Here is a 12,506-nt window from a genome sequence, read left to right as displayed (position 1 = left end):
GTGGCTGTAATTAAGGAATTTAACTTAAGACGGCACTACGAGACAAAAGAAGAATGGTCCGTTTTGGGGGAAGATGGTGTCTTGAGCCTCGCTTGATACACAGTACGTGGCAAAGGCAACCCATCCATTGTCTACCGCTTGTCCCTTTCAGGTAAGCCGGAGCTGGGTCAAAACACCGTTTTTAGGATCTCCTGTGGCACTCTTCACCTCCAAAACCCGTTCAGGGCTTAAATACCTGGGGACTCACCTTTGTTTGTCCAAGCTGAATTTCATTTCTGTGCAGCTTCGAGAAATCGTCCATTTTCTGGTTCCCTGTCAGCCTCGTTGGCGCAGTAGGCAGCGCGTCAGTCTCATAATCTGAAGGTCGTGAGTTCGAGCCTCACACGAGGCATGTGTTTTGGTACAGAGTTGGTCCATCCATTTTGTACCTCTTCTACCCATTTCGAGGACGCTGGAGCCTTACGGTGTGTTCACACCGAACGCGATGGACGCGAATAGAGCGTCAGGTTTACATGTAAAGTCAATGGAAAGGCGCGATGACGCGCGATTGCGGGTCCCGCGAAAATTCGGAAGCAGATTTGCGTCGCGAAAACGCGTGAAACGCGCGTCAGTGTAGCGCGTCTGGCGCGTTTGACTCGCGAATAAAACCACGCGCGTGAGTTTTTGTGTTGCATTTTGTGCATACGCGCGTTTCGCGTCTACCGCTCGAGTTGGAAAAATCTGAACTCCAGCGTCAAATCGCGCCGCGACAACCAATCAGGAGCCTGGTGACGTGGCTGTTACCTAGGTCAAAGGGGCAGATCCAGCCAAAGCCTTTCATACTTCAATGGAGGGGAAGGCTAATCAATGCGGTAGCAAACAACTCGGAGCTGTACGACACCAGCTGCTTTCAGTACCGAGACAGGAATAAAAAGGACCGAGCTTGGAGGAAGATATGTGAAGAGATCGGGCAACCTGGTAAGTTCATTCATTTCTCTTTTGAAAGTTTTCACTGACCCGGGAAGCCGCACAAAAGCTAGCAAGCCACCGCTATTTTCCCACTGACGTACAAATACCGTTCTGCTTTTATGCATGTTATCATTTAGGAATATATTTTATTGTTTATTAATAAACAGCACACAGTGGTCCCGCTGTTCATCCCTCACTGCTTTGCTTTTTCGCTGATTTTTTATTGCACAGTACAGCATTGCATTCTGCAGCCTGATTGACAAATCTCCTGCGCTTGCCAAATTTATCACGTTTGGTTTTGATAACCATCGCGTCCAATAGAAAAAACAGCACAAAAACACCCATAACTATGAGCCTCATTCGGAAATAGACACCTGCACCGTGAGGGAAAAAGGCGCACGAAAGTGGCGGGCAGATGAAGACAAACCGCGGCATAATAATACTTTTACGTTTTGCAATCTACAAAGGTTTGCACTTTGAGAATCAATTGTGAGAACTGTGACCAGGGGCTAGTTATTCTGAGAACCCCTGCAATAAATGAGGGACCACTGTCTACTCTACGATTATTATATCCAACCTGTTAACATTTAATACTGTATTGATAGAACCAACTGATTCTGCAGCAGAGCATCCCCAGTCCCTGAGCTCCTGCTGCTGCACCCACAGATATGTACAGCAAACACTGATACCTTTTTAGTCGGTGGGATTCCCTTGTGATCACCTTTACTAAATATCTACAACCAATCTGATTATATCCTGTTATTGTTTTTTTTTTTTTCAATGTTGAAATTAAAATCTAGTAGCAGCCTTCTCATTTCTTTGTGTTTTGTGCTGTTTTACAGGCCCACAGAGGAGGACGGCTCCGAGGCAGATGAGGGACGGGTCCCAGGACGGTCCATCGGCGGTGGAGCTGGCCATCCTGGAGTCCCTGAAGAGGCCACACCAGTCTCCAATGGAGCATTTCCTCCTCAGCCTTGTTCCTGCTCTGGAGAGCAGCTGGTCCTTTTTATTCCTGTCTCTCTGTAAATTCTTATATTTTATATATTTATGTTTAATGTTTTTCTGTTTGAGACTTTTAATATTATTTCAAATAAATGTTTATAATGACTAATGTCTCAGTTCTACTACACAGCAAATGTTGGCACACGACTTGACACATGTAGAATTTATTTCATATTATACTAATGACAAAATATACTGATACAGTGGGATGCAGAAGTTTGGGCAACCTTGTTAATAGACATTATTTTCCTGTATAAATTGTTGGTTGTTACAATAAAAAATGTCAGTTAAATATCATACAGGAGACACACACAGTGATATTTGAGAAGTGAAAAGAAGTTTACTGGATTTACAGAAAGTGTGCAATAATTGTTTAAACAAAATCAAGCAGGTGCATCAATTTGGGCACCACAAAAAAGAAATGAAATCAATATTTAGTGTATATCAATGTGTGTGTCTCCTATATGATATATGGGGTGCCTTTGTCTGGATGTGCTTCCCATCCAGAGCTGCACAGCACAGAGGAAAGTTCCAGCGCTCCTGGAATCCCTCTGTGATGGAGCGCCAGTCTCCAGGTGAAGGCACAGCCATGAAGTCGTCCACTAGACAGTCCCAGATGGACGTCGCTGCCTTGGGGGTGATCTGGCTCACCGTGGACACACCGACTCTGAAACTGAACGCGATGGTCCTGAAGGAGTCCCCGGTGACAAGGAACCTGGACAAAATTGTTCAAAATCAGTATTATGTGTACTGCAGTTACAAAATACATTATTCAAATTCCAAAATACTTTTGTGATGTCAGATTTAAATCACAAAACATGAATCTTACATAAAACCTTTTGTAATTATAAGGATAATTACAAAATGTATATTAGATAATATCTAAAACAGTTGTGTTTTGTTTTAACTTTAACATATCATAATTTGATTGGTAGCAACTTTCACAACTACAGTGAGCCAATCACTCATAATTCCTAAACATGTCAATCAGGTAGGAATGAAGTGAGACATTAATAGAAATAAAGAGTTGTATGTTGACATGTAGCCCTTTCCTTGCTTAAATCATTAATATTTTTGAAAAATTAATCTGTGATAAGACATAGCTTATCAAGATAGAACCATGTAACTAGAGATGAACCAAACTGTTCACAGTTTTATCTAACTCTGTTTTAATAAAGGCTGTGACCCCTGCTATAGAGTCTGACAGCTGCAGGGATTATATACAAATATTCAACTATCCCAGAATTAAACCAGGTCTAAATAAAAAGGAGTGAGTATCACTACAAGGTTAACTCAGTGGTCCTAATGCTCTAGTTTGATATCAGCAAACACCGAGCGCATACATTGATGTGACACCACAGCCATGCTATCATTCAAACACTGATAACAGCATAAATCGAATTAAATCGGGACTTGATGAGAGCTTCTGAGTATCACTAGAAATATTATAAAGAGTCGTCTTTGTACCACAGTTTGCTTTCAGTAAACACCGACAGCATTCACTGTTAGCATAGCACATCCATGTTAGCAGTGTATAACTGGATGGATTAGCATATTAGCACAGATATCAATAAAGGACTACCGTATTAAATAGTTTTACTAACCTCAGGCAGACGGACAGGCGCTCTGCAGGTGGGATTGAGCGTCTGTAGTTGGTGTCTAGGCGGGCGATGCTGGGACCGACGAGGGAAAGCAGGTCCTCAAACTGGCCGACGGTGATAGCGCTGGAATCGGCCGTCATCCAGGCGCAGCTCCTGGAGCAAGTGGTGAAACTCACCAAACTGCTCATGCCTCTGGAGGACCTGATGGACCCAGGTACGGCGAGGACGTCTTTTACGCTGCTGCTCTGCTCTCCACAGTACATAGAGAAGGGAGACTCTCTCTTCAAGCGCTAGCTCGATAGCTGCCATCTTGCAAAGATACCGGTCTGGCACAACTCCCTCCCACATTCCTCCCACATTTCCGGTTCACGCGCGTCAAAATATGATATTTTGACGCGCGATGGATTTTTCTTGGACACGCGTTGAGACGCGAATGTACACGCGTCAAATTAGGGGCGTTTGGGGCGTTTTATTCGCGTCCATCGCGTTCGGTGTGAACACACCGTTAGAACCACTCCTTTGTAGTGGATTTTCAGCCTCCTCCGATGCGAGATCTAGAACAGGGATCAATCCAAATCATTCTGCCATTGACCGTGGAAAGCCTTCCCATCTGTTTGATTTCAAGACTCACACGTGGCAGGCGATCCTCCCCTATGGATGTGTGCCGGCCCTCTGAAACCACTTCATCCAACTTTCACCACAATTCCTCTTTCTTTTCTCAGGTCAGAATTGCGGGGCACCACACGTTGGCTCCCAAATGACTCCTACCTGTTATTTCTTCTAGGACACTTTGTCCAGGTAGGGTTAGGAATGTCTTTGCATTGGAAGCGGATGAACAAGGGCTGATAATTGGTTATCAGCAGCTCCCGAGCTGAGTCTCTGGAGGTTGCCTGGAGTTCCTTTGCCAACAGGGTCCATGGAGAGGGATAATTTGAAGTCATTCTTGCCTGACTGTTAAGTTGGAACAAGAAGTCTATGCAAACCAAACTTGGGTTGGACATCGTATCTGCATTAAGTCAAGATGTTGTTGAGAGTAGACTTTGGAGAGTGGCGCGAATTCGACGAGACAATTGGCAGACTTGTAAGGGCTGGTGGCTGAGCGTTAGAACTGTCGCCTGCCACATGTGAATCACGAAATCAGAAGGTAGTGACTTGTAGCCTCACGCAAGCGATGTGCTTTGATGCGCAGTACGTGGCAGAGTTTGTGCATCCATTTTAAGCGTCTGGAGAGGAGAGTTTGGACAGTAGCGCGAATTCAGCGGGACAATTGGCGGACATGCAAGGGTTGTTAGCTCAGCGGTAGAATTGTCGCCTGCCATGCGCAAGTCTCGAAAACTGGCGGTGTTGAGCTCTATCCTCACGGGAGGCATGTTTTGATGCGCAGTTCGGCCACACATTTTTTGGATGTCCTGTCACACCCTTCACCTCCAAGACGGCAGCTCATCCTGGGCTTGAAGAACTGGCAACTCTGCTTCATTTGTTGACGGCTTCAAGGAATGGTCCGTTTTGGGTAAACATGGATACCCCCTATCACCAAGCAAGTAGCCAGTGAACTCTCCTAAGACAGAAGGGTACACTTCAGTTCAAATGTCCCTGAAGCAATTGGTCTTTATATATTTTAAAGTATTCTCAACTCACCATGTCCAAATTTTGTGCTCAGTGTACATTCACGGAATATTTGTGAGTCATGGACAGAGCCTGGCCACTTGGCTTCCACATTTGTGATAATGTTGGCAGCATCACATATGATCTTCACAGTGCAGAGAACACAAATTAGCATCCATTACTATAATGAAATAATTTGTTAGTTTGAAATGCTACAGGGAACTATGTACCTGTACATTAATGCTGTGGAAAGACTTCCTGTTCACATAGTCTCCTTCATTTACTGAAGGAGCAATGATTGGAATGTGAGTGCCATCTATACAGCCAATCACGCCTGGGAACCCTGAAAATAAATGTGCAATTTAAGTAGTAGTCCAAGTATCACCACATCATACATTAAGTTTTGGTCATCCTGATACCTGCAATTTTGTGGCATCCCTCTTTGATAAATCTTGTGGGTCTGTGACCGGGGAACACCACAGACGAGTACAGGAGACGTTTCAGTGCAACTGTAACATTCCTGACTGCCCGACAGACGGTAGCCTTGGAAACGTGCTCAGCGTCACCAATATTATACAGAAAGCTCCCGTTTGCAAGAAACCGAAGTGCAATACAAATAATATGTAATGAACTGAGAGCATGTCCGCGATGTGTCACATGCGTAATATATGGCCCGAGGATGTTATCCAAATAAATTATAGATTGTGCTGAGAAACGGTAACGTTCGCACAGAAAATCATCAGGAAATGATAAAATGTCCAAACGCGCTCTGATCACTCTCTCCCGGCGGAGAGCTCTGCGGAGAATTTGGGCTTCACGATCTACTGGCTCTTCAAGGAAGTGGCACGCCATGTCCGACACTTCCTACTGTCAGGTTTCCGACAAAGGGGCGGAGACAGTCAGGGTTAGTTGTAGTAAACCTGCTAGGGGGCAGGTTAGCTTCACGGAGTGTGTCGTCATAGTGACTCACTCAGGCTGCAGCTGAACTCGCTTTGTGAAACCGAAAACCCAGAGTTTTCGTTAACTCAGGGTATACTTACTCAGTTTTTCCACTAAACCGGCTTCCTGAAACAGGGCCCTGGGCTTGAAGAACTGGCAACTCTGCTTCATTTGTTGACGGCTTCAAGGAATGGTCCGTTTTGGGGGGAGATGGTGCCTTGAGGCTCTCTTGATACACAGTACGTGGCAAAGGCAACCCATCCATTGTCTACCGCTTGTCCCTTTCGGGTAAGGCGGAGGTGGGGCAAAACACAGTTTCCCTGACCGGGAATCGAACCCGGGCCGCGGCGGTGAGAGCGCCGAATCCTGACCACTAGACCATCAGGGAGCTGCCACAGAGGTGTCTTGATGAGTGACGCGTGGGTGTATCGGGCTACATTTTCCGCTGCGCCTCGAGAGGAGCGCTTGGGCAATGGCGCGAATTCGTTGAGAAAACTGCCACGTGTGTGAGCATTGGTGGTTCAGTGGTAGAATTCTCGCCTGCCACGCGGGAGACCCGGGTTCGATTCCCGGCCAATGCACGGTTCCTTTATGCGTGGGGTCTTGGGGGGCATTAAGTTTGTTCTCGGTCACGGCCAGACGGCATCAAGATTTGGAACAAGAAGCCTGTGCAAACCAAACTTGGGTTGGACATCGTATCTGCATTAAGTCAAGATGTTGTTGAGAGGAGACTTTGGACAGTGGCGCGAATTCGGCGGGACAATTGGCAGACTTAGAATTGTCTCCTGCCAGCGCCAGTGGGTGACTGAATATATGTTTACAGACATTGCTGGTAAACCCGTGTGTCTTATTAGTGGAGCTAATGTGGCTGTAATTAAGGAATTTAACTTAAGACGGCACTACGAGACAAAAGAAGAATGGTCCGTTTTGGGGGAAGATGGTGTCTTGAGCCTCGCTTGATACACAGTACGTGGCAAAGGCAACCCATCCATTGTCTACCGCTTGTCCCTTTCAGGTAAGCCGGAGCTGGGTCAAAACACCGTTTTTAGGATCTCCTGTGGCACTCTTCACCTCCAAAACCCGTTCAGGGCTTAAATACCTGGGGACTCACCTTTGTTTGTCCAAGCTGAATTTCATTTCTGTGCAGCTTCGAGAAATCGTCCATTTTCTGGTTCCCTGTCAGCCTCGTTGGCGCAGTAGGCAGCGCGTCAGTCTCATAATCTGAAGGTCGTGAGTTCGAGCCTCACACGAGGCATGTGTTTTGGTACAGAGTTGGTCCATCCATTTTGTACCTCTTCTACCCATTTCGAGGACGCTGGAGCCTTACGGTGTGTTCACACCGAACGCGATGGACGCGAATAGAGCGTCAGGTTTACATGTAAAGTCAATGGAAAGGCGCGATGACGCGCGATTGCGGGTCCCGCGAAAATTCGGAAGCAGATTTGCGTCGCGAAAACGCGTGAAACGCGCGTCAGTGTAGCGCGTCTGGCGCGTTTGACTCGCGAATAAAACCACGCGCGTGAGTTTTTGTGTTGCATTTTGTGCATACGCGCGTTTCGCGTCTACCGCTCGAGTTGGAAAAATCTGAACTCCAGCGTCAAATCGCGCCGCGACAACCAATCAGGAGCCTGGTGACGTGGCTGTTACCTAGGTCAAAGGGGCAGATCCAGCCAAAGCCTTTCATACTTCAATGGAGGGGAAGGCTAATCAATGCGGTAGCAAACAACTCGGAGCTGTACGACACCAGCTGCTTTCAGTACCGAGACAGGAATAAAAAGGACCGAGCTTGGAGGAAGATATGTGAAGAGATCGGGCAACCTGGTAAGTTCATTCATTTCTCTTTTGAAAGTTTTCACTGACCCGGGAAGCCGCACAAAAGCTAGCAAGCCACCGCTATTTTCCCACTGACGTACAAATACCGTTCTGCTTTTATGCATGTTATCATTTAGGAATATATTTTATTGTTTATTAATAAACAGCACACAGTGGTCCCGCTGTTCATCCCTCACTGCTTTGCTTTTTCGCTGATTTTTTATTGCACAGTACAGCATTGCATTCTGCAGCCTGATTGACAAATCTCCTGCGCTTGCCAAATTTATCACGTTTGGTTTTGATAACCATCGCGTCCAATAGAAAAAACAGCACAAAAACACCCATAACTATGAGCCTCATTCGGAAATAGACACCTGCACCGTGAGGGAAAAAGGCGCACGAAAGTGGCGGGCAGATGAAGACAAACCGCGGCATAATAATACTTTTACGTTTTGCAATCTACAAAGGTTTGCACTTTGAGAATCAATTGTGAGAACTGTGACCAGGGGCTAGTTATTCTGAGAACCCCTGCAATAAATGAGGGACCACTGTCTACTCTACGATTATTATATCCAACCTGTTAACATTTAATACTGTATTGATAGAACCAACTGATTCTGCAGCAGAGCATCCCCAGTCCCTGAGCTCCTGCTGCTGCACCCACAGATATGTACAGCAAACACTGATACCTTTTTAGTCGGTGGGATTCCCTTGTGATCACCTTTACTAAATATCTACAACCAATCTGATTATATCCTGTTATTGTTTTTTTTTTTTTCAATGTTGAAATTAAAATCTAGTAGCAGCCTTCTCATTTCTTTGTGTTTTGTGCTGTTTTACAGGCCCACAGAGGAGGACGGCTCCGAGGCAGATGAGGGACGGGTCCCAGGACGGTCCATCGGCGGTGGAGCTGGCCATCCTGGAGTCCCTGAAGAGGCCACACCAGTCTCCAATGGAGCATTTCCTCCTCAGCCTTGTTCCTGCTCTGGAGAGCAGCTGGTCCTTTTTATTCCTGTCTCTCTGTAAATTCTTATATTTTATATATTTATGTTTAATGTTTTTCTGTTTGAGACTTTTAATATTATTTCAAATAAATGTTTATAATGACTAATGTCTCAGTTCTACTACACAGCAAATGTTGGCACACGACTTGACACATGTAGAATTTATTTCATATTATACTAATGACAAAATATACTGATACAGTGGGATGCAGAAGTTTGGGCAACCTTGTTAATAGACATTATTTTCCTGTATAAATTGTTGGTTGTTACAATAAAAAATGTCAGTTAAATATCATACAGGAGACACACACAGTGATATTTGAGAAGTGAAAAGAAGTTTACTGGATTTACAGAAAGTGTGCAATAATTGTTTAAACAAAATCAAGCAGGTGCATCAATTTGGGCACCACAAAAAAGAAATGAAATCAATATTTAGTGTATATCAATGTGTGTGTCTCCTATATGATATATGGGGTGCCTTTGTCTGGATGTGCTTCCCATCCAGAGCTGCACAGCACAGAGGAAAGTTCCAGCGCTCCTGGAATCCCTCTGTGATGGAGCGCCAGTCTCCAGGTGAAGGCACAGCCATGAAGTCGTCCACTAGACAGTCCCAGATGGACGTCGCTGCCTTGGGGGTGATCTGGCTCACCGTGGACACACCGACTCTGAAACTGAACGCGATGGTCCTGAAGGAGTCCCCGGTGACAAGGAACCTGGACAAAATTGTTCAAAATCAGTATTATGTGTACTGCAGTTACAAAATACATTATTCAAATTCCAAAATACTTTTGTGATGTCAGATTTAAATCACAAAACATGAATCTTACATAAAACCTTTTGTAATTATAAGGATAATTACAAAATGTATATTAGATAATATCTAAAACAGTTGTGTTTTGTTTTAACTTTAACATATCATAATTTGATTGGTAGCAACTTTCACAACTACAGTGAGCCAATCACTCATAATTCCTAAACATGTCAATCAGGTAGGAATGAAGTGAGACATTAATAGAAATAAAGAGTTGTATGTTGACATGTAGCCCTTTCCTTGCTTAAATCATTAATATTTTTGAAAAATTAATCTGTGATAAGACATAGCTTATCAAGATAGAACCATGTAACTAGAGATGAACCAAACTGTTCACAGTTTTATCTAACTCTGTTTTAATAAAGGCTGTGACCCCTGCTATAGAGTCTGACAGCTGCAGGGATTATATACAAATATTCAACTATCCCAGAATTAAACCAGGTCTAAATAAAAAGGAGTGAGTATCACTACAAGGTTAACTCAGTGGTCCTAATGCTCTAGTTTGATATCAGCAAACACCGAGCGCATACATTGATGTGACACCACAGCCATGCTATCATTCAAACACTGATAACAGCATAAATCGAATTAAATCGGGACTTGATGAGAGCTTCTGAGTATCACTAGAAATATTATAAAGAGTCGTCTTTGTACCACAGTTTGCTTTCAGTAAACACCGACAGCATTCACTGTTAGCATAGCACATCCATGTTAGCAGTGTATAACTGGATGGATTAGCATATTAGCACAGATATCAATAAAGGACTACCGTATTAAATAGTTTTACTAACCTCAGGCAGACGGACAGGCGCTCTGCAGGTGGGATTGAGCGTCTGTAGTTGGTGTCTAGGCGGGCGATGCTGGGACCGACGAGGGAAAGCAGGTCCTCAAACTGGCCGACGGTGATAGCGCTGGAATCGGCCGTCATCCAGGCGCAGCTCCTGGAGCAAGTGGTGAAACTCACCAAACTGCTCATGCCTCTGGAGGACCTGATGGACCCAGGTACGGCGAGGACGTCTTTTACGCTGCTGCTCTGCTCTCCACAGTACATAGAGAAGGGAGACTCTCTCTTCAAGCGCTAGCTCGATAGCTGCCATCTTGCAAAGATACCGGTCTGGCACAACTCCCTCCCACATTCCTCCCACATTTCCGGTTCACGCGCGTCAAAATATGATATTTTGACGCGCGATGGATTTTTCTTGGACACGCGTTGAGACGCGAATGTACACGCGTCAAATTAGGGGCGTTTGGGGCGTTTTATTCGCGTCCATCGCGTTCGGTGTGAACACACCGTTAGAACCACTCCTTTGTAGTGGATTTTCAGCCTCCTCCGATGCGAGATCTAGAACAGGGATCAATCCAAATCATTCTGCCATTGACCGTGGAAAGCCTTCCCATCTGTTTGATTTCAAGACTCACACGTGGCAGGCGATCCTCCCCTATGGATGTGTGCCGGCCCTCTGAAACCACTTCATCCAACTTTCACCACAATTCCTCTTTCTTTTCTCAGGTCAGAATTGCGGGGCACCACACGTTGGCTCCCAAATGACTCCTACCTGTTATTTCTTCTAGGACACTTTGTCCAGGTAGGGTTAGGAATGTCTTTGCATTGGAAGCGGATGAACAAGGGCTGATAATTGGTTATCAGCAGCTCCCGAGCTGAGTCTCTGGAGGTTGCCTGGAGTTCCTTTGCCAACAGGGTCCATGGAGAGGGATAATTTGAAGTCATTCTTGCCTGACTGTTAAGTTGGAACAAGAAGTCTATGCAAACCAAACTTGGGTTGGACATCGTATCTGCATTAAGTCAAGATGTTGTTGAGAGTAGACTTTGGAGAGTGGCGCGAATTCGACGAGACAATTGGCAGACTTGTAAGGGCTGGTGGCTGAGCGTTAGAACTGTCGCCTGCCACATGTGAATCACGAAATCAGAAGGTAGTGACTTGTAGCCTCACGCAAGCGATGTGCTTTGATGCGCAGTACGTGGCAGAGTTTGTGCATCCATTTTAAGCGTCTGGAGAGGAGAGTTTGGACAGTAGCGCGAATTCAGCGGGACAATTGGCGGACATGCAAGGGTTGTTAGCTCAGCGGTAGAATTGTCGCCTGCCATGCGCAAGTCTCGAAAACTGGCGGTGTTGAGCTCTATCCTCACGGGAGGCATGTTTTGATGCGCAGTTCGGCCACACATTTTTTGGATGTCCTGTCACACCCTTCACCTCCAAGACGGCAGCTCATCCTGGGCTTGAAGAACTGGCAACTCTGCTTCATTTGTTGACGGCTTCAAGGAATGGTCCGTTTTGGGTAAACATGGATACCCCCTATCACCAAGCAAGTAGCCAGTGAACTCTCCTAAGACAGAAGGGTACACTTCAGTTCAAATGTCCCTGAAGCAATTGGTCTTTATATATTTTAAAGTATTCTCAACTCACCATGTCCAAATTTTGTGCTCAGTGTACATTCACGGAATATTTGTGAGTCATGGACAGAGCCTGGCCACTTGGCTTCCACATTTGTGATAATGTTGGCAGCATCACATATGATCTTCACAGTGCAGAGAACACAAATTAGCATCCATTACTATAATGAAATAATTTGTTAGTTTGAAATGCTACAGGGAACTATGTACCTGTACATTAATGCTGTGGAAAGACTTCCTGTTCACATAGTCTCCTTCATTTACTGAAGGAGCAATGATTGGAATGTGAGTGCCATCTATACAGCCAATCACGCCTGGGAACCCTGAAAATAAATGTGCAATTTAAGTAGTAGTCCAAGTATCACCACATC

The 12,506-nt window shown here is 45.2% G+C and overlaps 2 protein-coding genes and 2 long non-coding RNA genes across 4 annotated transcripts; 2 read left to right on the top strand and 2 right to left on the bottom strand.

Annotated features, from left to right (window-relative positions):
- The first annotated feature begins 463 nt into the window (after nucleotides 1-463).
- On the top strand, nucleotides 464-2,055 carry LOC309701063. Its single transcript, XR_014274849.1, has 2 exons — nucleotides 464-957; nucleotides 1,791-2,055. It is a non-coding gene; the product is annotated as an uncharacterized lncRNA (long non-coding RNA).
- A 43-nt stretch (nucleotides 2,056-2,098) lies between these two features.
- LOC309701062 (uncharacterized protein) lies at nucleotides 2,099-4,059 on the bottom strand. The gene is made up of 2 exons (XM_082525037.1): nucleotides 3,555-4,059; nucleotides 2,099-2,665 (listed from the first exon to the last, which is right to left on the bottom strand). The coding sequence occupies exons 1-2, from the start codon at nucleotides 3,812-3,814 to the stop codon at nucleotides 2,395-2,397; spliced, it is 531 nt and encodes a 176-aa protein (XP_082381163.1). The 5' UTR covers nucleotides 3,815-4,059; the 3' UTR covers nucleotides 2,099-2,394.
- A 3,363-nt stretch (nucleotides 4,060-7,422) lies between these two features.
- Nucleotides 7,423-9,014, top strand: LOC309700915. Its single transcript, XR_014274806.1, has 2 exons — nucleotides 7,423-7,916; nucleotides 8,750-9,014. It is a non-coding gene; the product is annotated as an uncharacterized lncRNA (long non-coding RNA).
- Nucleotides 9,015-9,057: 43 nt separating this feature from the next.
- On the bottom strand, nucleotides 9,058-11,016 carry LOC309700914 (uncharacterized protein). The gene is made up of 2 exons (XM_082524825.1): nucleotides 10,514-11,016; nucleotides 9,058-9,624 (listed from the first exon to the last, which is right to left on the bottom strand). The coding sequence occupies exons 1-2, from the start codon at nucleotides 10,771-10,773 to the stop codon at nucleotides 9,354-9,356; spliced, it is 531 nt and encodes a 176-aa protein (XP_082380951.1). The 5' UTR covers nucleotides 10,774-11,016; the 3' UTR covers nucleotides 9,058-9,353.
- Nucleotides 11,017-12,506: the final 1,490 nt, after the last annotated feature.

The sequence above is a fragment of the Aulonocara stuartgranti genome (genome assembly GCF_965226115.1).
Source record: "Aulonocara stuartgranti genome assembly, chromosome: 23".
Classification (NCBI taxonomy): domain Eukaryota; kingdom Metazoa; phylum Chordata; class Actinopteri; order Cichliformes; family Cichlidae; genus Aulonocara; species Aulonocara stuartgranti.
The sequence above is the reverse complement of the archived record's forward strand: the minus strand, read 5'-3'. Positions and strand labels throughout refer to the sequence as shown.

Excerpts from the sequence above, each read along its gene's own strand:
- LOC309701062 (XM_082525037.1), bottom strand. The coding sequence starts at position 3,814 with ATGTACTGTGGAGAGCAGAGCAGCAGCGTAAAAGACGTCCTCGCCGTA. Across the intron at positions 2,666-3,554 it reads CGCCTGTCCGTCTGCCTGAG|GTTCCTTGTCACCGGGGACT; the intron begins GTTAGTAAAACT and ends AATTTTGTCCAG.
- LOC309700914 (XM_082524825.1), bottom strand. The coding sequence starts at position 10,773 with ATGTACTGTGGAGAGCAGAGCAGCAGCGTAAAAGACGTCCTCGCCGTA. Across the intron at positions 9,625-10,513 it reads CGCCTGTCCGTCTGCCTGAG|GTTCCTTGTCACCGGGGACT; the intron begins GTTAGTAAAACT and ends AATTTTGTCCAG.